The 27,075-nt window shown below is 41.6% G+C and overlaps 1 protein-coding gene and 1 long non-coding RNA gene across 2 annotated transcripts in view; one reads left to right on the top strand and one right to left on the bottom strand.

Annotated features, from left to right (window-relative positions):
* The window catches only part of LOC139048821 (uncharacterized), a 244,821-nt gene that overhangs the window by 56,408 nt on the left and 161,338 nt on the right, over positions 1–27,075 (bottom strand). The gene's annotated exons all lie outside the window — the stretch shown is intronic.
* The window catches only part of LOC135921162 (uncharacterized), a 29,183-nt gene continuing 3,109 nt past the window's right edge, over positions 1,002–27,075 (top strand). Inside the window, exons 1-9 of the mRNA XM_065455472.1 lie at positions 1,002–1,184; positions 9,548–9,577; positions 13,835–13,861; positions 18,022–18,057; positions 20,356–20,388; positions 22,660–22,683; positions 24,468–24,497; positions 26,612–26,670; positions 26,807–26,878. Coding sequence (XP_065311544.1) covers positions 1,145–1,184; positions 9,548–9,577; positions 13,835–13,861; positions 18,022–18,057; positions 20,356–20,388; positions 22,660–22,683; positions 24,468–24,497; positions 26,612–26,670; positions 26,807–26,878 — 351 coding nt within the window. The 5' untranslated portion in view covers positions 1,002–1,144. The remainder of the gene's footprint in view (positions 1,185–9,547; positions 9,578–13,834; positions 13,862–18,021; positions 18,058–20,355; positions 20,389–22,659; positions 22,684–24,467; positions 24,498–26,611; positions 26,671–26,806; positions 26,879–27,075) is intronic.

The raw sequence follows: 27,075 nt of genomic DNA, 5'->3' as shown, positions 1-27,075 counted from the left end.
GCACTTGTGCATGTAGCCTCAAATCTGTGGCTTTAAGGCTCCTTCTTCAAATATAAGCTTTTCCGTTGTTCTGGAGCCGTTTAGTACTTTACAGACACGAATGCCGCCGAATTATGTACGTACCACGCTTCTACATGTAGAATGTTGCAAAATGGGTAGAGACTCCCTAGCATAAATTATTTTTTGGATAGTCCACACCCACTGTATAGTGAATTAGCAAGCAAACAGGCAGGAACAGGTCGCTAGTAATTTTTTTCGTTCAACAGCAAACACCTGCCTTTTGTCGGAATTTTGTCGGAATTTGTCGGAACACCTCGCTTTAGTCGGAACAAAACTGCTCAGAATAAACTGTTCAGACCGGCAACTCTGTAGCGGTGGTTTTTAGTGTGAGTTTCGTGACACTGGTTTTATGAATAACAATTTCTATTAGCGCAGACTAATGTACTTGTCTTGACAGTGCCCACTGAACGTGAACGACACCATGGATTCCCTCCGTCTTTTCATTGCCACCGCAACTGTCCTTACAGGAGTGAAACGCGGTGCCTGGAGTTACTTCTTCAATCATGAAACATATTCGTAGTGAGTACGATTTCAGGCTCTGGCTGAGAGATTCATGCACTAAGAAATAGCCACATTGAAGTATAGAGAAAATGTCATTCGAAGGCGACGATCTTTTATTTTCAGGCCACTTTTGAGGCTGTGTTCAAGCACATGTGATATGATAGATGATGTTTGCTTTGCGAAAGTTAACCCGCCGGAGCGACATATTTTCTGCAGCCTCTGTGACTGACAACCTTAAGGTCTCTGAAACTTCAGAAGACATACCGGTGCGACGAACTCTGTTAGTTGTTGAATGTCATCTGCGTGTAAACATAGTTTTCTATGACTTCTTATGTTACTGGCATCTATGACGACAATCCAAAATGTATGTTGATTGGTTACAAACGATTTTAAGAGAGCTTATTTTAGAGCACACAGCTCCAGTGACGTATGAATAGAATAGTCCTGCAGGTGCACTCTTGCTGCTGGCGCGTCTGTGCTGAGGACCCAAGAAACATTCAATACTGCTTATCGCAAAGCCTGAGAAAACCCCAAGCCATTCGTAGAGCATTGTGGGAAGCTTACAGGAGAGAAGGAGCCGAGCATGAATCGATCACGGCTTCTTTCTATGGCATTCCTCACAGGTGTGTTTTTTCACGGCTTTGTTTTCCACGCGGGATGATGCAGATTTCTCTCTAGCAGTGCGTATTTTTTCGATGGTAACCGAAGCGGTGATCTTGAAAAGAATCAATGCAAAAATTAGTGTCTTCATTTGAGAGAAATTTGCAACGCGAAATTATACAAAGATTCGTGGAACTAAAGAAAGAAGAATTACCGTATTTGAAGCCTTTCTCCCTTCCACAGACGCGTAAGAGAGTTTAGATGTTTAGAAACGACCTTTCTGCATTATAATAATTCATCAGTGCTGCGTACCTGTTCTATATATATGTATAACAGCGGGCTTCATCGGCACCAGCGACAAATTAGCTTTTCGTCCACTTTCGCTTCTCTTTATTGGATTACCTTTTACCATTCAACTTGAACTACATCTAAGTACCCCTATGCTTTTTCCATCGGTTCTTCTCCTTGGCGTTACCGGAACATTGTGAACTTGAATATACGTGCCTCCTCCTCATATCGTACTCATAATTCATCAGCCCGTTTCCCCACATCTTTCTTGCACAGTGTAGAGTAGCGGGTTAAAGCAAATTACAGTTCAGGCCAACCTGTCTTACTTTATGAGCAGAAAAATGCTCTGTATTTTGCCTGTTATAATATGGTCGTGGTCCCCAAATATTGAGCCTTCAGTTTCCGTTCTCCTCATTAACTTACAGCGAATGTAGCAAGCTTGAATCGATTAGGTAACATGCAAACGTTTATTAGCCACGTGTCTTGTCTCGTAAGTTCACGTGTTATTTGATGGCATCATGAAAAATATCGTGTTTAACGTCCGCCCGCGATGGCTCTAAGTGGCGCTAGCACTTCCCGGCTAGACCTAGCACATATAAATACCCAAGTTAGGGAACGGATTATCGGGCGTCGCTGTTGCACGATTGGTAGTGCTACAGCAATTCATATGTATGTATGTATGTATGTATGTATGTATGTATGTATGTATGTATGTATGTATGTATGTATGTATGTATGTATGTATGTATGTATGTATGTATGTATGTATGTATGTATGTATGTATGTATGTATGTATGTATGTATGTATGTATGTATGTATGTATGTATGTATGTATGTATGTATGTATGTATGTATGTATGTATGTATGTATGTATGTATGTATGTATGTATGTATGTATGTATGTATGTGTGTGTGTGTGTATGTATGTATGTATGTATGTATGTATGTATGTATGTATGTATGTATGTATGTATGTATGTAAAGTGAGAGTCATCCAGGATCCAGTAGTTGAACAGGCACGGTAGGTTGAGGACGCACGTACGAAGACAACGATGCATTATTTCCGACGTTTCGGCTGGAGTGCGGCCTTCGTGAGGGAATACTGAAACGGAAAGGCACTGTGCTGAAATTGGTACATATATATATATATATATATATATATATATATATATATATATATATATATATATATATATATATATATATATATATATATATATATATATATGTGGCCCGCCTATGCGCTTATCCACTGCCAATACACAATGTTGCTGTAAGGAGGTTGTACTTGTGATGAATCAACAGTGCATGTCAAACGAGAACAAATAATTGTGTGGTGGGATGGTTGTAATTGGTTCGTAGAGCAAGACTATGTACAACAAAATCCGGGTTTACAGTAGAGATGACACCTAATAAAAAATACGAAGAGAGAAGCAACTATTACAGAAGGCCAATTTTGCTGTTAGGTGAGTGCACCCGTCACGAATCATTAGTACGCATGTCAAACGTGGTAAAATGATGCACCATGGAACAGGAGTGGTAACAGCAGGTTCGTAGAGCAACAAATGTAGCCAAGGCAGGGTTTACAAAACAGCTTGTGTACGCAAGTTTTGTCAAAAATGGAAAAACAATTCATGAACATCACTCTTCCCAGGGTAAATAATGTAAAAACATACATGAGCAGCTAGGAAACCACTTGGGGTGAAGCGCGCGCATGTATCGTATATGGGAAGAGCTATTCTGGCGACGTGGCATAAACAATGCGATGAAAAACTGCCTGTTTAGTCTGAGGAAAACGAGTATGCGATTCTCTATTTTGCGGAAAACAAGAGGTCGATGTACCCGCGTTCTCGCTAATGCCTGAAGCCACGGCTCCAAATTTGTGGGTTAGAAATGATTCGCGAACTTTCCTTTCGTGGTGAGATTTGAAAGCAGATTCAAGTATGTAGGCGATTAGCTTGTCAAAAAATGTGGACTGGGGATAGTGACATTGTTGGATAGCGGAGAACTAGCAAGGCTAGCGACGTGTGATCTTTGATTATTAAAATGCAATGTAGGGTGTTTTCGTTTTTCTAATGTACTGTAGCTTGGACGCCGAACATTCTAGCATATAGATAACATTGGTCGTGTCACAGTCGAAATTACCTTTTATGTTAAGCCTAAATCTGACGCGGTGCTCGTAACACTTAGCAAAGTCGTCATGAGAGAACGAACCTTGCACCGTGACTTGCTGCAAGGATGGCAGCCTATGTGAATAGGTCTTGTTGTCTTAGAAGATGTTAGTATGTAGCGTAAGTTTTTTGATCGCCAGTAAACTGCATGTGGCGGCTCTGGAAAAAAGTTTCTCGCGCAATAACTCTACACGAGTATATTATTATGTTTTTTAAGCATGATGTTAACTATGAAATTGATGCAGAACGTGTTAAATCTAAATTAGTATGCCTTTGTTGCTTAACCCGCTCATGCATTATAGGAAGCGCACTGCTGTCTTCTACATCGACTCTCTTAATAGCGCCATTCACAATTAGGTGCGGATACTTCTGCATTATCAGGGCAACGTGGAGTGCGTGGCAGTTCGTAAAATCTGAGTGTTTGGAGCACAATCTCTCGAAACTATAAGTGCTTGACTAAGGTGTATGTTGGTTTTCAGTGTCTGACAAGGTTACTTTTGGAAATAATGGTACCTGTGAACGTCAGTGAGTTTCTTATAAAGTTTTGTAGTTAGATGTTACCGCACAGGGATACTGTGACGTCCAGAATACACATAAGTGTGACTAGAATTGCAAAAACGAAATGGATGGACGAAACCTAGTAAGATGCACAATGAATGCGAGAAGTTCCGCCTACCCGTGGTCCCAGAGGGAGAGATGGCAGCAGTGTAGCGTTTATAGTAGCACGCATTTAGTTCACATGTTAAAATAAGTTCATTTTCTACTTGTCCCATAAATATATTAGCGCGATTGTGACCTATTTTGGTCCCCACAGAAGTCTGACTCCCTTGTAAAAGTGTACGACGTCAAATTCAAAATTAATAAGGTATAATATGAGTTTTAGAAAGGTGACTAAAGTACAGCTCTCCACGAAATTCTCGAAAAGTGAGCCATTGTAAAGCCTTAATGATTATCGGATCCCGTCGTCGTGGGTTATGGTAGCATACAGTGAGGCAACATGCAGTGTAACCAGCAACGAGCCATAGGGGATGTCAAGATTAGTGATACCAGCTAAGTGGGACGTGCCCTTTAGACAGGAAGTAAAAGTAAAAGAAATCCCCTTAATCAGGCTATGGAATTATCTTGAAAGTCGCTTGGTGGCACGTCCAACGTGTGGCACAATAGTGAGACTGGGGTAATTAGTCTTGTATATCTTGGACAGTAAACAAAACCTTCCTTGTACCGGACGGAGAGCGACTAACGAATGCATTGCTTTGTCGCTGAGATTACCATCGCTTATCAAATCGATTATGGTGTTAGAGAGAATTCTTTTTAAATTGTTATTTAGATTTTCATCAAGCCACTTCTCGAATGTGTCAGCCATGTTGATTATTACTATACCTTCTGCTTTATTGGCGCGCTTTATATAAATGTACAATTCTTTCTGCAGTCCTTTAGTTAATTTCAGTTGACGGAGGGAAAGGTTTTGCTTGAATAAAAAAAAAAAACGTGTCTACCATAGGTCTGCAGAATGTGCCATTGCACAGCAGAAATGTACAAATCGAGAAATTTGTCCAGTTGAGTAGCCGGGGTCATTGTTGGGCGAAGTAATTTGTTGGGCGAAAATAATTTCCCTTAGCCTCATATTTCCCGCGAAGTCCTCTAAGCCTTCTAGCTGAAATTCGTTACAACTGCATGTAGCCCACCAGAAATTCAAACCACGAGAAAGCACAACCATTTCAAGTTTGAATTGTTGGACAGACAAGCATCGGTATTTTTCCTACGTGCGTATATATATATATAACTGAGTAATACTTGTTGGGGGGCTAGTTGGTGCATGTTTCCAGAAGAGGGTTATTGAAGAGGGTCTTTGTCCTTATATTCATTCGCATACGCGGTGAATAAACAGTTGGAAGTTGCGCCTGTCCCGTCTCGCTTGCTGTGTGTTGTGTTTTTTCGGCGCCATAACCCTCTTCTGGAGATATATATATATATATATATATATATATATATATATATATATATATACGTGTGTGTGTGTTTCTCTTCTCTTTGAATGCAACAGCTTGTGAATATGAATTCTCAGGCATCCTGACCAGTCACACGAAAGCAGGGCATATTTTTAATAATTTCATATACCGCCTCTAAATTACCCAATAATGACTATACCACAGTTTTCACTTAATCCCCCCTCCCACTTCCTTACATTATGAAAATTTTGCCTGTGTATTGCTTCCTATACCACATATTTTTAAAATACTTTGTGAGTGATACACTTTTTTAGAAAATTGTTACGCTGGTATAAAACGCTTGACAATTATATTGACGTCACCAGGTTCACTGCAAAACAGATATTTTTGGAAGTACAAACGTTACCTCCCGACAATGCCCGGACTAGCGTCACTGCCGCATTCAGGTGTAGCCAAATAGCTCGTAGCTTTTCTGACCTGAGTTTTCGAAGCATCTCTGCAGTGATACGCTAGAGCTGGTATCCGTAAGAAATTTAAAGCTAAGCTTTCGTTGCTAGATCCCTCGGGCCTCTCTTTCTGACAGTGGCTGCCGCCTGTTGCTGCTCGTTCGTTCTCGATGAATACTCGAAAAGCTCATACGGCTTTTTACTTGCCTTGAAACTTAGAGTACCAGACCATCCTGCAATTTCACAAAGAGCACGCTTGCCAGACGTAAAAAAAAAAACATTACATAATTTGGTATTGAATGGTGGGCTTCTTTACGTACAGCACCCTTACGCGTAGAAACATTCGGAATGTATTCGGTGCAGCATAGTAATAGTGAAAAGGGGCCACTCTGAGGTTCCATAGTATGTTTTCCCTAACTGTACAGGCGCGCACCCACCATCTCATATTGCAGCTCTGCCATGCCCATTAAATGAGCTGGGTGGACTACAGGGGTAGTTTGGACGTGGATTTGACAACTTAAGCCCCTGTAATATTTAAATATATTTTACAGAGAATTTAGTATTGCCGTTTGCTTGCGACAGCTTCCCCTTCTTTGTTCGTTATTATTAATGAATAAAAATAAAATAAGATATTAGCTCTTCCATTAGCTTATACGTAAATAAAAAGAATATGTAACATGAGTAAGAGCAAGCTGTTTATCGGAAACTTCTCATTGTAACGAAATGCGCAAGTTCATGGGATACAAAGGTATCTAATAGAAGCAAGAATAAGACGCATACAAACGACGCAATGCAGGCAATATTTGTCACCAGTACCAGCGTCATCGAAGCATTTACATTGTTTAGCGATAAATTACTTTTGATGGTAATATGCCTACACTTTGGGAAAAGAAAAGCTTTGATGTCACTTAAGCAATCGGTGTTACTATTCACCCACAATGGTAGCATCCCCAGGTGGTCAAACTAAATCCGGAGTTCCCCGTTATGGTGTGCTTCATAGTCATAGCATGGTTTTCGTACGTAAAATCCCACATTCTATTTCAATTTAGATTTAGTTCCTTTACCGATGTTCCATAATTCTACAGAAGTGCCAGTGCCATCTGCGGTCTAATAACTGCTATGGAAGCCACTGTAAGCTATTTCTTACGTTGCTGTGGCAATTCCCAACCCTTATTTTGGGGCTATAATTGTGAAAGCACTGTTTCAATTACAAAGCCAATGTTCACCTGGTTCACGCTTTATGAAGTGTGCAATTATTGCTACAAGGTATCTTTCGACAATGGAATAATAGCTGTCGCGGATTGCTGCACTGCTGCTTTTTGAACGTGTTGCTTTCGTCCAAACTGAGTTTCTAAATGTGAAACGACGCTTTTACACCAACCCTATGTCAGGCTCTCAACCAGATTAACATGTCCAGCATGCCATAAATGTTTGTTTCTCAGTGTATCGCTCTCTCCATTAAAGACACAATCAGTCGGTATCATTTTGTATCTGACATGGAGGCCATATAGCTCGGTTTATGCGTTCGCAAGCTGGCGGTTGTAGAACTCTACAATAAATCAACAGATCAGTGCGTCTCTTAGCAAGTTGCTTTCCATCAAAGGCCAGGCGCCCTTGACCTAGAGTGGAGGCTGCAGTTGATGGTTGGCTGGGGTTTCTAGCGCATTGAGTGTGAGCTCTTCACGCACATGGAATGTGTTCTGCACACTTCCGTGTAAGTTAGAGCAAATAGTTTTGCTACATCGGTTTCTTGTGAAGCTCAATCTAGAAAATTTAAGCATGCTACGCTTCTTAGACACCTGCTGTTTTCTAGGAACACAACACTATTTTTCACCCAAAAAATAACGCTAGCCTGCACAAATGGGGCCTTAAATGAGTTCAGCTAACAAGTGCACTATTTAAAAAATTGAGAGAAAGCGAAGGCCCACAGACGGTATTTTCATGACTAATACATCCATGCAGAAGAAATCTGATAGTAAAGAACATTTAACGAACCAGAACACTACTCTTAAGCCTATGTGTAACTGGCATTCAGATTGGGAAACAGACCGACAAGACGAGGACTGACATAAAGAGAGCTGGTTAGTAAGCTCCTGTTTTTTCTTCTCTTTCTTTCAGTCTTTGCCATGCTACTTCAAAAGGAGCTATCAAATTATTGTTGCTCACTGGTGGCATTTGGACATTATTGCTCCTTATTGTAAACCGTGAAAAATGGCAAATTCGGAGCTATCAGTTTTCCCAATTCTTACACGCATTTATATACCGGTATATCAATAAATATATTTTTGTAGAATTGGCGCAGCGGATCCATTACTGCTTAGAGGAGAGGCTGTGGGGATGCGCGAAGTTCACGCATTCCCTGCTGTTGTTTTCCCCGCATGGCTCCCGTCTCCTGTATTCCGGCTTCGCCGCATGGCATTGAGGTAGTGGTTGGTCTGGTTCCAGAGTACTACGACAGATGGCACGAGCGTTGAACTGCTTACGCAATCCAATGGCGGGGCTACTTGGGCACAAAAGGGAGAAGGCTCTTCCTCTTTGGCTCGGGGGATCGCCAAGCGGCGCGGACGTGTTGCGTGTGGTCTGATCCATGCTTCTGGAAGACAGCCTCGCGAGGTATTATCGTTCGCATGACCGTATACCCGAATGACCAGGCGTTTGTGTCTAGCATGGGGCTGGATATACAGTCGCGGTGAGTCAGTACCTAGATTAGTCACGCGACCATCGGTATGTTCTGCGTATAGCATTTCGGATAGCAGGCATTAGTGTCTGAATAAATGCCTTTGTGATTGTTTGCGCTACTCTGTTGTCGATGCTTTGACCCAAGACTACGGGTGAGGCCCCCACAACGGCTGGATGTTTGGTGACTTGTGATATGTTAGCAGATATTTAATTTTAGGATTCAGCTCACCCTACGAACAGCATAACTTTATGCAGCGTATTGATGTACCCCAAAAGTTAGTATACTTACTTCAAATCTTCCTGCAGATTGCACGCCTGAATGCGAAAAGAACTTTGATGACGCAACCAGTACATTCGGATAAATGACGCTACAAAATGTAATTGCGGCCGAAGACTTAGTTATTTACACGTACTGGACTGTTTATTACTATTGTTTGAAAGGTACATTGGTGGCTCGGCCTCCTTTACGTCAGGATACCCATTAATGCAGAAAGCTAAATACGTTATGGTTTCTAAGCTATACAAAATTAATATTGGGAACCTAAAACTGGGCCATTCGTTTGTTGGCATCCATGACTAATCTTACCATGTACGTGAAACTCAGATTATGGCGGGTCACCTTTGTATCGTTCAAAAGTCTTATTTTCACAGTCTGCTGCATCGTTTTGCCACCACAGTTACTACCAGCGCCTTGCTTGATTCATGTTTACCAAAACAAACGCCAGCCGAGGTTTAAGAAAATAGGGACGCTAAAGTAACAGTAAATCCAAATAGATTTATCGGCATGTCCATTGGCATTTCATTTATTGTCCTTGGTAGCTTGATCTGACGAGCTATTTCTTTTCTGCAGGCTTTGCTGTTCAAGTGGCAATGTCTGACGGTAAGTGCCAACAAATCTCTACCCATGGAATTAGTCTATAATTTTGGGAATGTATAAAAACCACGTTATTAACGCACAGAGTACGCCACAATACCTAGGAATTCATGGGCTGCAGGGGACAACTTTTACGTTTTTCTATTTCAATGAGTATGTAGTACGTAATTTACTTACAAGCTTCTGCATAAAAAATATTCATACATTCAACAATAAACTATGACTTGAGAGATGCAAAGTATCCGCAAAATCATCGATGATCTCTGGTTAAATGGGCCAAAGTTTTTCTAAGTTATGTGCCTATACTTATTCTCTGACACGGGCATGTCGCTCAACTGGTGATCTGAACACGTCATGCATTTAATTTTTTGAACTCTAAAAAGTAGTAAGATGTCATAGCAATCAAGATAATCAAATTATGACACGGCACCTGATATGTAGGCAGTAGTAGTATAAACTTTATTTCTCATAGGAATTTCTGTCAGTGGGTGGTTTACTGAGTCTAGGGGCAGCTTGTGCGAACATTTAATAACGAAAATAACAATGAATTTAAGAATGTGTACTTGTGCGGGCTAGGCGTGGTCTATGGAATATTTAAAACGCGTCCTTAAATTCGTTATTATTTTCGTTATTAAATGTTCGTGCAAGCCGCCCCGGGTTCTACTGGTCTCTGCGGCTCGCTGAGCTTAATCTTCGCATGCAAGCCAAACCTCCCACTGCATGTTGCTCGGCATTTGTGTCGTAATGGGGAGAATTGGAATTTCGAGGCTGTAGTTTGCACGTCCACGTTACGTGGGAAAGAGCTGGCCACTGCCTGCAGCAAGGACAACTACGCCCTTACAGTCCAGGGTGTATCTTACTCTGTTTGTGAAGGTGTGGATATGTGTTTGTATGCGGCGCCAGACCCTGGACTGTTTGCCAGCAAGGTCGTAGTGTGGCCGGAGGAATTTTTTCTCTCTACTTTCGTTTTCGGGGATACCGTGTGGGTGGACGGCGGGTTCCTCGAAATTTCCGGTCGTTGCTGGAATGCATATTGCTCCAGTAGTTTGGTCTACCCTCTCGTTTTCGACAAGCGCGCCGGGCACGACATTATCACGTGGTGACATTATAGGGTGGTGCCTAGCAGTCGGTGGATTTTGTGCGAGAGTGTACCAGTCACGTGCGAACAGAATGATGCGTGGGAGGCCGTCTTGACAAGTGCAGATTGTTGTTTTGCCACTGCTTCTTGAAGGACCAGCACTATGGTTGCGGTCTCCGCCGTACAGGCCAAATGGGTCCTAATACAGGCTGTTCTCACTGTGGATTGATTAAGAGCTACTATTGTGAATTGGTCTGTTTTCACCTTGCACACGTCCGCGTGGCCTATATCTGGATTGCATTCGTATTTCTTTTGTAAAACCCTACATCGCGCTTTTCTTCTGCTTCCTTGGCGTTCTCTGCGAATCTTCTTTCGGATTACTGAGACCTGCTGTGTGTCTGTTTAGCAAAACTCTTTCTTTCCAGCCGTGCTGTGCTCTCAGGGGGCATTCCAGCCTTTACAGAGGCGCCTTTCCTTGTGCTATTGCATTCAGACGTTCTCTCTGTGCTACAACTACCGCCATGTCGTGCTCTTTATATGTGTTGCAAATGCCAAGAGGTTCCAGCCTATCGGCGTTCTTGCTTCTTGATGCCTTCAGTGCAGCCTTATACACAGCCCAGATTATGTATTTTCTTTTGGTCATTTCGGCCTTATTTAGTCTTCGAGGAGGGAGGCAAATATGTCACCCAACTTGTAACGAATGTTTGCACAAGTATGACCGTCTCCGCTTCTTTTAAACATCTTAGTGTTGGTACATTGTGAATCATTCGTGCCCCATTCGTTGTTGTTTGTTTTAACGTGTCTAGCATGTGTGATATGGCGTTTTCTTGTATCCACGTGCTTCCTATCTTGAGTTCTGGTACCTCTGTAATCGGCACCCTGTACAAGATTAGGCCAAAGTCCTGGCGCTCAGTTCTCCTCCAGAATTGGGCTTTCACGAATAGATGTTCCGATTTTGGCAATGCGCATTTCACGCCTGCCTCTCGAAAAAGATGTTCCACTTTGTCAATCGCTTTCTGTAGTGTGCCCTGATTTTCCTCGCGTGACCCTCTGTGTGCAAATAGCGTGAGGTCATCTGCGGATATGGCGAGCCACAGCTCTTGGTCCTCCTGGAGAGCTCGAAACATTTTCTGCATTCTTTTATTGAAAATCAGTGGGGACAGGATGTCACCTCGTAGGGTTGCTTTGTTAGTTAGTGTGTTGTGTACGGATCTCGTTGACCCTATACATACCCATGCCGTGTTTTTCGGTAAGAAAGAAGTTATTTATTGTATGTTCGTTCTTCAGTTCCATTTTTCTCAAATTCCTTTAGGATAGTATGATGAGAGGTGGTGCTGAAGGCTCTTTTGAGGTCATGTGCTAGGATTACACTATCCTCACCTCCGTTTAGTGGGTTCAGTGCTTTCTCCTTTAACAGTAAGAAGACATCTTGCGCTGATATATGTGGTTGAAAGCCCGACATGGAGTCTGAAAAGAGTCCCCAATAGCTGATATGCCTACTAAACCACATTTGGACTATATTCTAGAAAACTTTCCTATGCAACATCTGAATGATATAGGTCCTAGATTTTGTATGTTTTAGGGGTAATACTCGTTTTCTATGAAGAATATGTTAGCTTCCTGCCATTCCTGTGGCATTGTACTAGGGTTCCAAATATGTTGTTAGAAAAGTACGTTAGACGAGCTAATGCATCGTAATTTAAGTTCACAACCGTGCTTGTGGTTCAGCCCCTACCTGGAGCGGTGTTCTTTTCGAATGAGTGTGCCGCTGCAAAGACCTCTGCCACGGTTATGGGGCCCTTGATTTTGTAGGTGACACACACACAAACACACACACAAACACACACACAATTGCATATATATATATATATATATATATATATATATATATATATATATATATATATATATATATATATATATATATATATATATATATATATATATATATGCAATTGTGTGTGTGTGTGTTTGTGCGTGTGTTTGTGTGTGTGAAAGCTCTTAATCGTAATTTAAGTTCACAACCGTGCTTGTGGTTCAGCCCCTACCTGGAGCGGTGTTCTTTTCGAATGAGTGTGCCGCTGCAAAGACCTCTGCCACGGTTATGGGGCCCTTGATTTTGTAGGTGACACACACACAAACACACACAATTGCATATATATATATATATATATATATATATATATATATATATATATATATATATATATGCAATTGTGTGTGTGTGTGTGTTTGTGCGTGTGTTTGAGTGTGTGAAAGCTCTTAATCGTAATTTAAGTTCACAACCGTGCTTGTGGTTCAGCCCCTACCTGGAGCGGTGTTCTTTTCGAATGAGTGTGCCGCTGCAAAGACCTCTGCCACGGTTATGGGGCCCTTCATTTTGTAGGTGACACACACACACACACACAATTGCATATATATATATATATATATATATATATATATATATAGAGAGAGAGAGAGAGAGAGAGAGAGAGAGGCCGCTCCGCCTCCCTATGCAATGCCTGTCCTGTATTCAGATCAGAGTATTCTTGAGGTGTTCTATGAGTTGCGTTTTTGTTAGCGAGAATTTCTTGCTGATTTCTTGGAGGGTTGTGTTCACTGGCATTTTGGTGTTTGTGAGCACCGTCGGGATTCTCAAGACAGCACACTTCTTTTTTTGGAGTGGATGGTGCCTTGTAACGTGTCACGAAATTGAAGGCACTTCTGGAAAAATGGTTTCTTGTAGAACATCCTCGATTGTAAATTACTTGTCAAAGGGGGCACCAGATCTTGGTCGAAAATTTGACGAAGTGATAAAAGGTGCTGCCATAGATGTTTTATTCTGTGCAGGCTGGCTGTGAACATCATATTCGTGATCACCGTGCACATAATTATTGATGGATTACTCAATTTATTCTTTAGCTGTACAGTTTTCGCAAATCAATCAGGTTGCCCTGCTTGAGTTCAGGCGGAATATGAACGAATTCAAATTTATTTACTCTAAGGTCACGGTCTATCTAAGGAAATGTAACACCTATGTATACGTTTCCCCACGAGATGGCGGAATAGCGACACTTTTACTTAAGTTTTCCCTGAACATGCTGTGGAGAAAGTGAGAAAATATTCATTCCTGCTCATTTTTTTTGCGAGACGTTTTGTCTCCCGTGCTGTGGCACTAACTCTACTATGCTTTTTTGAATTAGGGGCCCCGCAGAGTGATATTTCTGGGGGTAAGTGATATTTAAAATTTATATTACCTTATTCAAGTGTCCGTAGAGCCTCAAGGTAGGTAGTTTTACGCCAGGAAACATCAATGCAATCATGTGTAATCATAATTACTTATCTTATTGTCTACAACCGAACAGTCATTGCACATGTACTAACATAACCACCGGCTTTGCTACCGGCAGAAGATGCCGCTGAAAAGTCAACATTGTAACACAATAAATGAAAACCAAAATTTAGGTGAGACAGGATACTAGTAGAGATAACAAGAAAGTGCAATGCTCATGAGTTACACAGGGAAAAGGGGACGCTTGTTGGCGATGTCGATGTGAGTAACGATAATTATATTACATGAATAAGAATAAGGTTCACGTTAAGGAATAAAACACTTCTCATAAAGCAATATTTCAAGGATTGTTTATTGTTCCTCGTAATTGTTTTTAGTCACATCAAGCCATACATCACCTTAAGAAATTGCATGGGCTATAACTGATACCACTATGCTTCGAATATAAATGATCTGCGCTGAATAAGGGTGTTTCGCTATAATTGTAGGAGGAAATGAGACAGGGGGATGCAGGAGGCAATAACACCGAATGATAAATGCACAGCGCAGAGCAGAATTGAAGATTATTTTCTTAAACCACTGATACGATCACGCATGGGCAACACAAGGTAAGCCTAAAGATACAAATTTAAAACTCGCAGTAGCCTGGCATATGAAGTCAATCAACGCCAAGGTAATGTATGAAACAACTCCGTTAACAGCTTCTTGAAAAAAGCGCTTGTCCAGTGCGAACTGCGTGATGCAAGTTCCGATGTGATTCTAAATGTTCTTCAGGGGCCCATTAAATTACCTATGAACGTGTTTTCTAATAATGGTCGTGATCTTTGCAGCTCGAAAAAGCACTGCGTGCACGGCCTTTGCGTCACGTGAGATAACGAGCTTTCAAATAAGGTTTCGTGCGCGCTATTAGCGTCATGTGTTTGCAGTGGTTCGAGAAGCGAGAATGGAAGCTTTAAAAAATGTAACCTAAAGCAGAGCAAAACAAATCATCTTTGGATACGTGTTTCATCAATAGTAACATGTCTGAGTACTGATGTACAGAGTTTATAATAAACTGTGGCCTATTAAGCCCCTGAATTCAATAGGCCGACCTAGCAACGACACGGGCCTCTTTCTTGCAACGACATAGATTTGCGTTATACTTGGCGGCATTCAAGGTTCACTACCAATTTAAGTAATATAGATTTCTTGACTAACACTTGTTTTAATGCATAAGTATTCTTAGGCGACTCACCCACAAAAGTGGACGGTCGGTCCGTCCGTCCGTAACGCGTAACACGAGGTGCTCTACAAAGCAAAGCCGATTAGAGTCTAAAGCAAGAATGCGAAAGGAAAGCCATTGGGTTTGGTGAGTTTTCGAACCTACGACTCTGCACCCAGATGCCCAGTGTCTTTACGATTCGGCTAACCACCTCAGCTTGCAGAGGGTAAATATATCTGAACGATATTGTGTTATATCGGCGGTACAAAACAAATATCAAAAATATTTTTTATTTTTTTAAATTTCTATTTTCTATTTTCCATTTTCTGCACTCAATGAGTTGATAAAGACGACAAGGAGTGATGAGGTGTTATATGAGTCTCACCCCGGTTGATAATGGTTCGACGAGGATGGATAAGATGTTAAAGAGCGATAAGCGCTTATCTTAGTCGGATCACTTCTGATAAGCTTAACAAACACCTGTAAGAGTTGATAAGAGTCGGGTCAAGTTCAATAAAAGCTGATAAAAGTCGAATCATGTGCCCTAAGGTTGATGCATCAAAATAAAGGTTTATACTGACCGAGAATGATCAATAAGGGTCAAATCGAGCATGATAAAGTTCATAACCGACAAGTGTTGAAAAAGGCACGCTCTATTTCGATGAGGCTGATAACGGCCGATAACGGAAGACAAGGATTTATACTGGTGAGATTTAATTTAATAAAACTGATAAATGACACCAGGCTGCGGGGAGACGAGCAAGTGGCGCAATGCTTGCGAATATTTAGACAAATCCAGTGGAGTTTCTGCATAATATGTTTTTAATGAAATGAGTGAAAGGGAAAGCGTGCGACATCGTTCGTTCTGTTTGAGGGCTACAGGTTAACGAGTACGGGGCCGAATGTGATACAAATAGAGAAGCGATGATTCTATGAATGTCCCCATGTTTGCTGATGCAATAGGTTTTCATCGAATTTGGGTCAGAGTGCTATTTACTTGAGATAGCATTAATGGCGCTAATGCTAAACCATCTTTGTGTCGACGCAAGCGCAGTGGCACTGATGATTTTTTCTTTGGGCCTGAATACTTTTGGGGCCCCCATTACGAAACCCTCTAGTAAACAGCAGTTTCTTTGGGGCCCCTGTTATAAGACTATCGATTCAAGAGAAGTTTCTTTGGGGCCCCTGTTATAAAACTACGTATTAAACAGAAGTTTCTGTGGGGCCCTTGTTAGAAAGCTATGTATTTAACTGATGTTTCTTTGACACCCCTGTTATAAAGCTCTCTATTAAACAGATGTTTCCTTGGGGCACGTGTTATAAAACTATCTAATAAATAGAAGTATATTTGGGGCCACTGTTATAAAAAGTTATATCAAACAGAAGTTTGCTTGGGATCCCTATTTTAAAACTCCATTTTACCCAAAAGTTAATTTGGGGCCCCTATTTTAAACCTACTGTAGAGTCGGCATTATTGGTGACTGCTCGGACAAGCCAAGTTGCAACCAGAAATTGGTTTACAACTTTATTCGTAAGCATTAGGATTGTCAAAACGGATTGTCAAGTAGTAGAGCTAAACATATATACGCATACGTACATATTATGCAACTCGCTGGAGTCTGCTCCGGACCACCGTCATTGGCACTTCGCTCTTCGAAGAGGCAGCATGTGCGTATAGCGAGCTCTTGAACAACACTTTATAGGGGGGTGAACGTGGTTTATAGCATCTATTTGGGACCTCTATGGGGTACGACGTAATACTAACGCGTTTTCTTGCGTGTGCAGCAAAATTCCCATTGAAAGTTTATGCGTAATTATGAGACGATTGGGCGCGTTGCAAGGATCGTGACACTATTCTCCGTTTGTTATTGTAGCTCATAGCAAAGCGCTCAATACGGTCATGCACACAAGAGAACGAGGTTCTGAGCGTAAATTGTGACTGACTTTCAATTGATATGTTTACCTCTGAGCTCTCTGCACTGAAAGTGACTGCCAGGAATGTGTGACGTCAGGAACTGCGGGGTCAGCGGTGTGTCCTCAGTTCGAAAAACAAGTCCACAAAATATCAGACGTATAACTCCGCTGGCTCGAGCACCCAGTAGGGAAGCAAAATAATCGCCATGTAATTTTGCGCGCACTTTCATCCCTCATTGTACAAAGAGCAGAAACCGACTGCCGAGATGCACATGCAAAAGAAAATGATGCATGGTGGTCATGACTTGAGGACATTTCCTGCAGTTGCTAACGAAGCAAGCAGTGCACAAATGCATGCCTTTTGAGATAGCTTTCTATTCCTCTGAGCGAGCAGTTTCAGGGGGGGAATCCTTTCCTCACCGCAGCTCAGGGTGCCAAACTGCTGTACGGCTCAACTGCAAGGCTCAAAATATTTCAAAGTTTCTGCAGCACAAGTGCGCTCTAATTTTGCCAGCTTTTTACGGTGCGCTTGCGATTTACGCTTTAATTCCAAATTCATGGTCACAGGTTACGTTTTATGGCCTCATTAGAAGGTGTGCCAATCAGTGGCCCACATAGTTCAAACATGAAGGTAACGTTTAAAAGACGGCATATTTTTCAGTACCTTAAAGAAGGATGAAAGGTTGTGCCTACCCAGTCAAAACAGCATACAATTTGGGAATTTCCTACTTTCATCGTATGAGGACTCGAATACATATTAGAGCATTCCTTTTTAGGCAACATTTTAAGTGCATTGCAACCAAAGATGCTCAAAACATTCTTTTACTCACCTGTAATCAGCAGAGCACAACCCTTTCTGTAACAGTGTCAATTGCATGTAATAGTTTTCCAACTTAAACAATGGTTTTGTTTATGCAGTAACCTAACAAGAGCTCTTTTTCAACAATGCGCAATGTACTAATACTTCTCCCCCTTTTTTTAAGTACCACCGGGCTGCGGTGATCCAAGAACTGCTACAGGTGAGCGTCCGTCTTCTTTCTATTAAAGCAAATATACACTTTATAGCCCATTACAAAAGAAGGACAAGTGTCTGCCTCTACTGAATTCTTTCTGCTAGAAGCACTCAAGTTGAGATTATTATGCTAGGTTTACTGGAGCTTGTGTTATTGAAACACCAATAAAGAACAACCAGTATATCTAATTAGAGACAGCTCTACTGGTTCCAATAAGAAAAATTCTGTCACCACGGTGCTTCAATGTTATAGATCCTGTTGCACATCACTAGGAAGACACATTAAAACCTATTTATTTAAGTTATTGCTCTGACATTCGATAGGTAGGTATTTGACATCCTAAGCGTGTATAAAAGCGAACGTGCCAGAAAGGTAGGATAAAAAGGCCAGGAACAAACATGTCCCCATGTAAGTGTATTTGCTTCGTGCCATCACACAGTGCAGAACATGCTGTAGTTACGCTTTCATAATGTGCCTCGGAAATGCAAGTACTTTTAGTTAACAAAGGCAAGAATCCCACATAATTACGGCTACCACGTGAGTATCGTCTCTTTGTGCGGCGACATCGCGCAAGCATCTCGATTGACGAACCTTCCCTCCGGCTGCTATCTCACTGAGTAGGCCGTGTTCAATTTGGGCTCCACCTTGCCGTGCTGATAAACGCTGACGAAAACATGGCGCTGCTCAATGCACGAGAGCGCGAGCGAATGTTCGAAAAGCGGGATGCTCGCACGCTCTATCTCCTGATGTAGTTCATTGTACGGCTGTTTTGCGACAACACTAAATAGGCTATACAGCAGAAAACATTTCGATTCTGAAGATTTCTCAATAACAGAAGGTCGCGAAGTTCTGAGTATGATAGTCACGGCGTATCCATTGCGTGTCTCGCGCGCTTAGCTTTTCGCTGCTCCACGCAAAGACGAATACCACGCAGGCAGGTTTGCTTTAAATAAAACTCTGGTGATTGTGCCGGGAACCTGCATCTTGTGAGGATTATGCAAGCCAAGACGATTCAATGCTGCGAACAAAAAAAACATATAAACTGGTGTTACCTATACATTTATTGAAGACCAGTACTTTTATATCCTTGAATAGATTCAACTATCAGCCCCAACACAACTACTAGAGGAAAGCGCCTTTCCTAAATTTATGGGCAGCATGAACAACGCCACGAACAGATCCTTCTAATCAATGTTGACTGCATGAGAGCACCATGCCGCCGTGACAACGAAACTAATATATCTTGAAGGGGCAGCGCTATATGACGAAGACAGAAGAAAGGAACACACAGAACAGCGTTACGGTGTGTCCTCAACCTTTATTATGACATTCTTAATCCTCATGGTGTATCTTGCAAGTTTGTAGACGCTTCTTGCTTATATATATATATATATATATATATATATATATATATATATATATATATATATAGGTTCAACTACCAGCCCCACCACAATTACTAAAGGTAAGCGCCTTTCCTGAACTTAAGGGCAGCATGAACAACGCCAAGAACAGATCAGTGTATCAAATGTTGACGGCATGAGAGCACCATGCCGCCATGACAATGAAAGTTAATTAGAATTGTCGCTTAATCTGGAAGAATAATATGCTTGCTTTGCTCCACTTTGTAGGTTCAACTGAACAACATAATGCGCTAAAAACTCGCTTCCTCGAAAGTCACCTTTATGTTTTACCTCTTCGAACCAGATTTCGTATTTTTGAATAACTTCCAGAATGTAAACATGAAAGTTAGGGTCATCGGCTGCATTCATACAATTTTATTCTGTGCTGACTGCACTTATCATGTCTTAAAGTACTTTTTGTACACAAGAGATTTTTGCTTTCTATTCCCGCATAGAAAGAGCACCAACAATGTCCAGTCATAAGTTATGGGAACTATGCCTTTCGCTATATGTGCATGTGGCATGTGAGTAAATGTAGAATTCAAGAGAGAGTCGAGTTCAGCTGTGTAAAATATAATACGTTACAATGGTTTCGTGTATAACATGACAATAAAAAAACAGCATTACTTTATTTTGTGAAAACATATTTTTAAAGGTGGAAGAGGGTATAAAGCGAGAAAGCACACGAAACCAAAACACAGGTACCGAAACTCCGGATGAGCCAGCCGAAGCGTTAGTCATTTTTATCGGCACATGGCTTCATCGTATGTAATGGAACGAGTGAATAAGCCTCGGGAATAATGGTAGTGGTTCAGCTAGCCTTCGTCTTGTCAGGTATTTTTTCGTCAAGCTTTATTCTGACATTCTTAATATTTCTGGTGTATCTCGCTTATATTAATAGCTTCAACTACCAGCCCGACCACAACTACTACAGGTAAGCGCCTCTCCTAAACTTATGGGCAGCATGAACAATGCCACGAACCCATCATTCTAATAAATGTTGACTGCATGAGAGCATCATGCCACCACGACAATGAAAGTAATATAGAATTGTCGCCTAATCTCGAACAATATAATGTTTGCTTTGCTGTGCTCTGCACGTTCAACTGAACAACATATTGCGCTATAAAACTCACTTCCTCAAAAAGTCACTTTCATGTTTGACCTCTTTGAACCAGGCGCCATATAACCGAAACCTATCCCAATATGTTTTTATTCCAATATCCTGACGTCAAATTTGCGTAGCCGCTGACGCAAGTATCGCCCGGTCACCCGCAGGGTTGTCTGAACGGACCAATCAAATGCTCCCCTTGTTCACAGGAGGTCACTTTTGCTTGCTTGAAAAACGAATAACATTGCCTGCAGTGAGCGGCTTGTCTTATCTATTTGGCTCACAAAAGGCGAGGAGCATGCTGCTCAAGTGGAGAGGGATTCGATGGGGCCGAGCCACTGCACTGAATATCGATAACCAGATGAAGCGGGTGGTGCCGGCGCTTGCGGTTGGTCCGCTTTCTGTTACTTAGCTTGTGATGGCTCGTCGACTATCGCGGCGGCATGCAACGGAAGCTTAAAAATGACGATAAAACTGATCCTCAGCAAAGAAGAGTTGGCAGAACCAGGTCGTAAATGTGCCGCAATTTCTGGAAAACGTTACACGGCCACGCAAAAAGGTTTATTACACGCAAATACACCCATGCTCTCCGGCAGGAGTGAGTAGCCAGTGCCGGAGTGGTCGACGGCAGCCATCTTTTATTCCTTTCAGAACGGCGCAGCCTGAGGCTATTCATTAGAAAATTCAGTTCTGTTCGGCATATAATGAATCTTTAACGCGTACGCGCCACCTTGACGTGGTAAGTTTTTGCGGTTTTGTGACGTCGCGTGAGAGGCAGGTGAAGTGGGTGCAGCCCGAAAACTTTTGACCTATAGCCGAGGGCTTATGGCAAAAAGGCGTTGAATCAGAAATAGCAATTTTTGTTTTGCTCGGTCAAATTATGCACAATCATTGTGTGTACGTCATATCAGATAGGGAGCTATCGAGGTTTTCGTGACGTTGCGTGACAGACAGGTGAAGTGGACGTGGTCCAAACATTTTTGACCAATCGTGGTAGGCTGATTGCAGAATTGGAACAGAAAAGTTTGTAATAGATTTACGTTATAGCACCCCACAGTTCATATTTTTGAATAACTGCCAGAATGTAAACATGAAAGTTAGGCTTATCGGCTGCATTCATACAGTTTTATTCTGTGCTGACTGCCCTTTTCATGTCTTATAGTACCTTTTGAACGCAGCGGATTTTCGCTTTCTATTTCCGCATAGAAAGAACGCCAAGAATGTCCAGTCATAGGTTATAGTAACTATGCCTTTCGCAGTATGTGCATGTGGCATGTGAGTAAATGTAGAATTCATGAGAGAGTCGATCTGAACTGTGTAAAAAATAATACGTTCCAATGGTTTCGTGTATAACGTGACAATAAAAAAAAACAGTATTGCTTTATTTAGAGAAAACATATTCTTAAAGGGGGGAGAGGGTATAAAGCGAGAAAGCACACGAAAGCAAAACACAGGTACCGAAACTTCCGAGCTAGCCCGCCATAGCGTTAGTCATCTTTAGCAGCACATGACTTCATCGCATGTAACGAAACCAGCAAATTCAGCCTCGGGAATAATAGTGACCGTGCAGCTAGCCTTCGTCTTGTCAGCTGTTTCTTTGTCAAACTTTACTATGACAATAATCCTCCTGGTCCATTTGGCAAGTTTGTAGACGTTTATTGCTTATATAATTATGTTTACCTGCAACGCCCACCACAATACTACAGGTAAGCGCATTTCCTGAATTTATTTGCAGCATGGACAACGCCACTAACAGATCATTCTACTAAATGTTGACGGCATGAGAGCACCATGCTGCCATAACAATGAAAGTAATTTAGAATTGTCACCTAATCTGAATCAATAAGGTGTTTGCCTTGCTCCACTCTGTGCTTTGAACAACATAATAAGCTAAAAAACTCGCGTCCTCGAAAAGAAACTTTATATTTGACCTCTTTAAGCCAGCTCTCGTATTTCTGAATACTCGCCACAATGCCAGCATGAAAGTCGGGCGTCTCGGCTGCACTTATGCAGTTCTTTTCTGTGCTGCTGCACTTTTGACATTTGAAAGTACTTTTTGTACATTACAAATTTTTGCTTTCTATTTCTGCATAGAAACAACGCCAAGAACGTCCACTCGTAAGTCCAAAGAATTAGATATTTCGCAATATGTGCATGCTGTATTTGGGTAAATGTAGGGTTGATGACAGAGTGGAGCTCAGCTGTGATAAAGAATACGTTAGAATGGTTTTGTGTATAACGTGACAGTAATACAAAACAGAATTACCTTGTTTTGTGAAAAAAAGTTTTTAATGGTGGAAGAGGGTATAAAGCCAGAAAGCATAAGAAAGCAAACACTGGTACCAAAACTTCCGGACGAGCCCGCCAAAGCGTCATTCATCTTCATCGGCACATGACTGCATTGCATGGAATAGAACAGCCTATACCACCTGCCCACCACCAATAATGGTGGTGGTGCAGCTGGCCTTCGTATTGTCACATTTTTTTCGTGAGCCTTTATTATGACATTCCCAATACTCCAGGTCTATCGCTAAAATTTTTAGCTGTTTCTCGCTGATATATATAACAAAGTAAACTTCAAAGAATTCAAGCTCATGTACAGACGTTCAGGTACATATTTTGTACGACCTTTTGCAGTAAAACATAGCCTTATCCGGCCGAGGCAATATAGCTGGAGTAATCAAATACTTTAGCAGTATCAACCTACTTAGGAGGGGTGGAGGGGGTAGCCTCTAATGTTCCTAAAATGTTGGCATTGTTGCTTTTAAGAAATTACGGATAGTTTTATTCAATATGTATGTTTTGCTACAGCGTTGCTTTTATCCACAGAGGCATGGGACCCCAACAAGTAAACTAAACGGACAATCCGCAACCAGTTACCTAAGGGTATTGTTATGCGATGAAGTTCATAAAGGTAGGCTTGTCACCTTTGTATGCGTGAAAGATACGTATACGAATGCTGACGCTCCAACGTGGTAATATATCTGACACAATGGCACGAATCAAAGTTATAGTAAATATAGCTTACGAAGTTTGGTAGTGCTTTTTGCATGTAACAATAATTATTCAGTCACCGTTGAAGGGATGACATTACCTGTTAATAAAGCTACATTTATGATTTCGTATATGCAGCGATATTGCTGCTGCAGCTACATATTAACCAGCTTCCAAATTTGAAAAGAAGCTGATAAACGGCAGTGAGCGATGGAGCGAGAAATAATAGGCTTAAAGGCGAAAAGTATGGCGAAGATGGTAATAAATATAAGAACACGGGTGGTGCTGAAAAGTAGTTTGATACTGGGAGGAAATAATTTTGTGCAGGTAAGATAGTACTTCAAGCGGATTATCAGAGGTCTGTTGTATTATCAGAATGGGTGCGAAGGGAAAAGGTGGCAGTCGGGGGCAGCGTAGAATTACTAGGTTTCGGAGGTTGGATACCTTCAAGCGATAGGTTGGGGTAGGCTGAAACAAAACACTTGCAACTGAAGATGGCTCTGAGACGCTTTCGTATTGCTGTGGACACAACGACGTCGGATGATAGCACTTACTATTTGGTGGTGAAACCACAGCGTCTTGATGTACATAGTGTTCGTGTTGCTTTATGTCTTTTTTATTAGTTTTCTCCGTGATTAACCTCCTTGCACGGTTAGCGTTGTGCTATTTTGGTACTGGCTTTTCGAAACGTTTTCTATTTCAATATTGTTGTTTCATCTAATACGTAGGATCTAGGGTATGAGGCTTTTTCCGTGGGTTTTATTAAATGAGATCTACACTCCAATGTACCATCGCACCTAAGTGAATTAATCTACAACCAATTAGCATATGTCACCAGGCACTGCCTTGCCGGCGCTCTCGCTTTAGCTTATTGACTTCCATATGATTTTGTTGTTTTTCGCTTCTAGAAAAACGCCGGCTTCATCCACGAGACTTCGGTAAGTCTTTACAGTTCTCTTGATACCAGAATTGTCCAAGGTTAGCGAGCATTTGCAAACGTGCTTTTTACTGAAACTAGTATACACAAGTGCATGGCTGGTGCATTTTATTCAGCTAACCTCACTATGAAATATGACGCCCCTGCCCCTTATTCATGAGTGCGCAAAAACATTTTCTCTGATCATTTACTAGTATGAAGTGGAGCCCGCCCAGTATGAGATTGTTATAAAAATGCATGTCTCGTGCACTATAGGAATCGATTTCATGCGAAGCATTTCGGTATTAGCTTGCTACGCAGCATCTTTTGGGATTACGCAAAATTTACGTGGTGGTGGAGCACGTTTCTGTAGTGCTACCAGTTGTGTGTCTCACATGAGAGTGTTTGTGAAGAAGGCACTGGGACTACTGGGATGACTGTCGTGTGACGCTGAAGGAATGATTTACTCCTACCGTTCGAAGGAAGCCTACAACATACCGACTGTTGGTTCTGTCATATTTGCTGCGCACGCGTAAGCGAGAGAAACATGGATTGTGACATCGTCAGTGGACACGTGGTATACAATCCTGGGCACCTAAGACTATGTCATGTAGAGTGTCACACAGGTTTTGGTAGAAATGTGAACAAAAAAATATCACATTTTGTATTTGGCTCATGTGAGCTAACTTGCTCAAAATTTTGGTGCTGAGATACGTCAGACCGCTCACCTAAGCCAATAGTTTATATAAACAGGCACTGTGACGGTACTTTACTTAGACTGCCTCGCCCATTCACCGTGTACCAAACTTGCGTATTGCTACAATTTATCGCGAGGAAACCGTGATTTGAAACAGTAGTTAAAGTACGTGCCCGCTAGCGAGAAAAAGTTATTGGTGAGTGGGAGGTTAGCGGAGCGAAACGTTTAGCATGGTATAACTGGTTTATTGAATAGCAATAGATCAATGGATGACGGAAATTAAAGAGCGCGGACCCATCCATGACACAAAGCTTCGGCAACGGACAGCTGTCAACAACATGAAATAAACTAAAAACTGGAGCTTTATGGCACGGTTCGGCAAAAAGTGTTGTCCATCTTTGTGGTGGAGCCAAGGAGCAGAGATGGATAGTATTTGGATTATCGACGGTACGATAGAGCTCGACTGAGGTGGCGGTGCCTGAAAAGTTGAGAAGCATGCGCCGAGGTATTTGTACTTTGTCACTGATGAGAGTCTTGATCTTGTATTGTCGTCGGCGTAACTGAGGGGAGGTAAATTAACCATTAGTTAAGTGCTCAAAGAAAAAAAAACTATGAACAACGTCATCAGTGGCTTCTCATAACAAACATGCCTTGATTATTTTGGCAACAACGCAATCCTTTGACTCTACTTCTATGCCACTTGCTACGAGTTGAATGCATTCTCACTTGCTTTTCGATGCTACCCTGTCGCTGAACACGAAGTGTAGCATCGCCAGACGTCAACTATTCTACTTAGGGCACATTGTGTGAAAGGAATGTGCACTTCCAGATCCGACAAAGCTTTGGCCTGGGCCTGAAGTACCACAAAAAAACTGCATAAGGATTGGCAGAATGCTTTTCGCATGCATGAAAGCTCTGATTCTGACGAATACGTGATGTCACAGAATGCGGGAAAGAGCCTTCTATGCCACAAAATATTGCGGATCAACACTCTCGGATGTCATGTTATTAGTACTTGAGCAGCTTGCTATGAAAATCAAAGAACAGTTCTCGTCGAATACAATTTTCTTGATTACCATGAAATTGCTTTGTTGTCTAGTTACCTGTATTTTATCTATATATTTTGCGAGGGCATAATCTGTGTGACACCTAGGTAAAAGAGGCTAAGAAATTATTTAAGCTGATAACGAAAAATTGTGGTAGATGAGATCATAATGGCGATAATAACTGGAGGTGAGAAAACTTTGTTACTGCGGTATCATGAGCTACATGTAACATTATCAGGGCGCTTTATCAGCATTCAATGGAAGTGATAAGTGCGATTTTTTTTCGATTGTGCAACTTCTTGAATTGGCAGCATTCTGAAGCCAATGGCTACAATTTTTTTACGTTTTTTTTTTCAGTTTAGTATGTCTCACAATGTGCATTGCATTTCATAGGGCTCTATTTCGACAGCAAGGGCTGCAAGCACAAAGTTTTGTGGAAGGGAAACCAACCTGTAAGTGCAAAAAGCCGCATATGTTTGTGACTTGAGTTTGCGAAACGAAACCAGCGAACAATAATAGTGTGTTAGAAACGTACGATGTGCATATATTTTTTCTGAGTAACATTTTTGACGTTTATGTTTCTTACAGCTAACTGTATCCTGCTTGGCCGAGTGTAGGAAAAGCAATGTTACCGCTTCAAGAGGGGAGCCATGCGCAGTCGTAAGAATACTTCTTACTGTTATAAGAAGTCCGTTGTAATTTACTGCACTGAAATACGGAATGCACAAGCTCTCCCGCGAAACAAATGCAATTGTAAGAGATACACCAGTGCGCAAAATTAGTATTTTATGCACGTGCCAGCGTTGTACATGCTGTCATCAAATGAAACGAAATACTGTATATTAACGCGATAGCGT

Source organism: Dermacentor albipictus, chromosome 8, assembly GCF_038994185.2.
Source record: "Dermacentor albipictus isolate Rhodes 1998 colony chromosome 8, USDA_Dalb.pri_finalv2, whole genome shotgun sequence".
Classification (NCBI taxonomy): domain Eukaryota; kingdom Metazoa; phylum Arthropoda; class Arachnida; order Ixodida; family Ixodidae; genus Dermacentor; species Dermacentor albipictus.
This window is presented reverse-complemented; position numbering and strand designations above follow the sequence as displayed.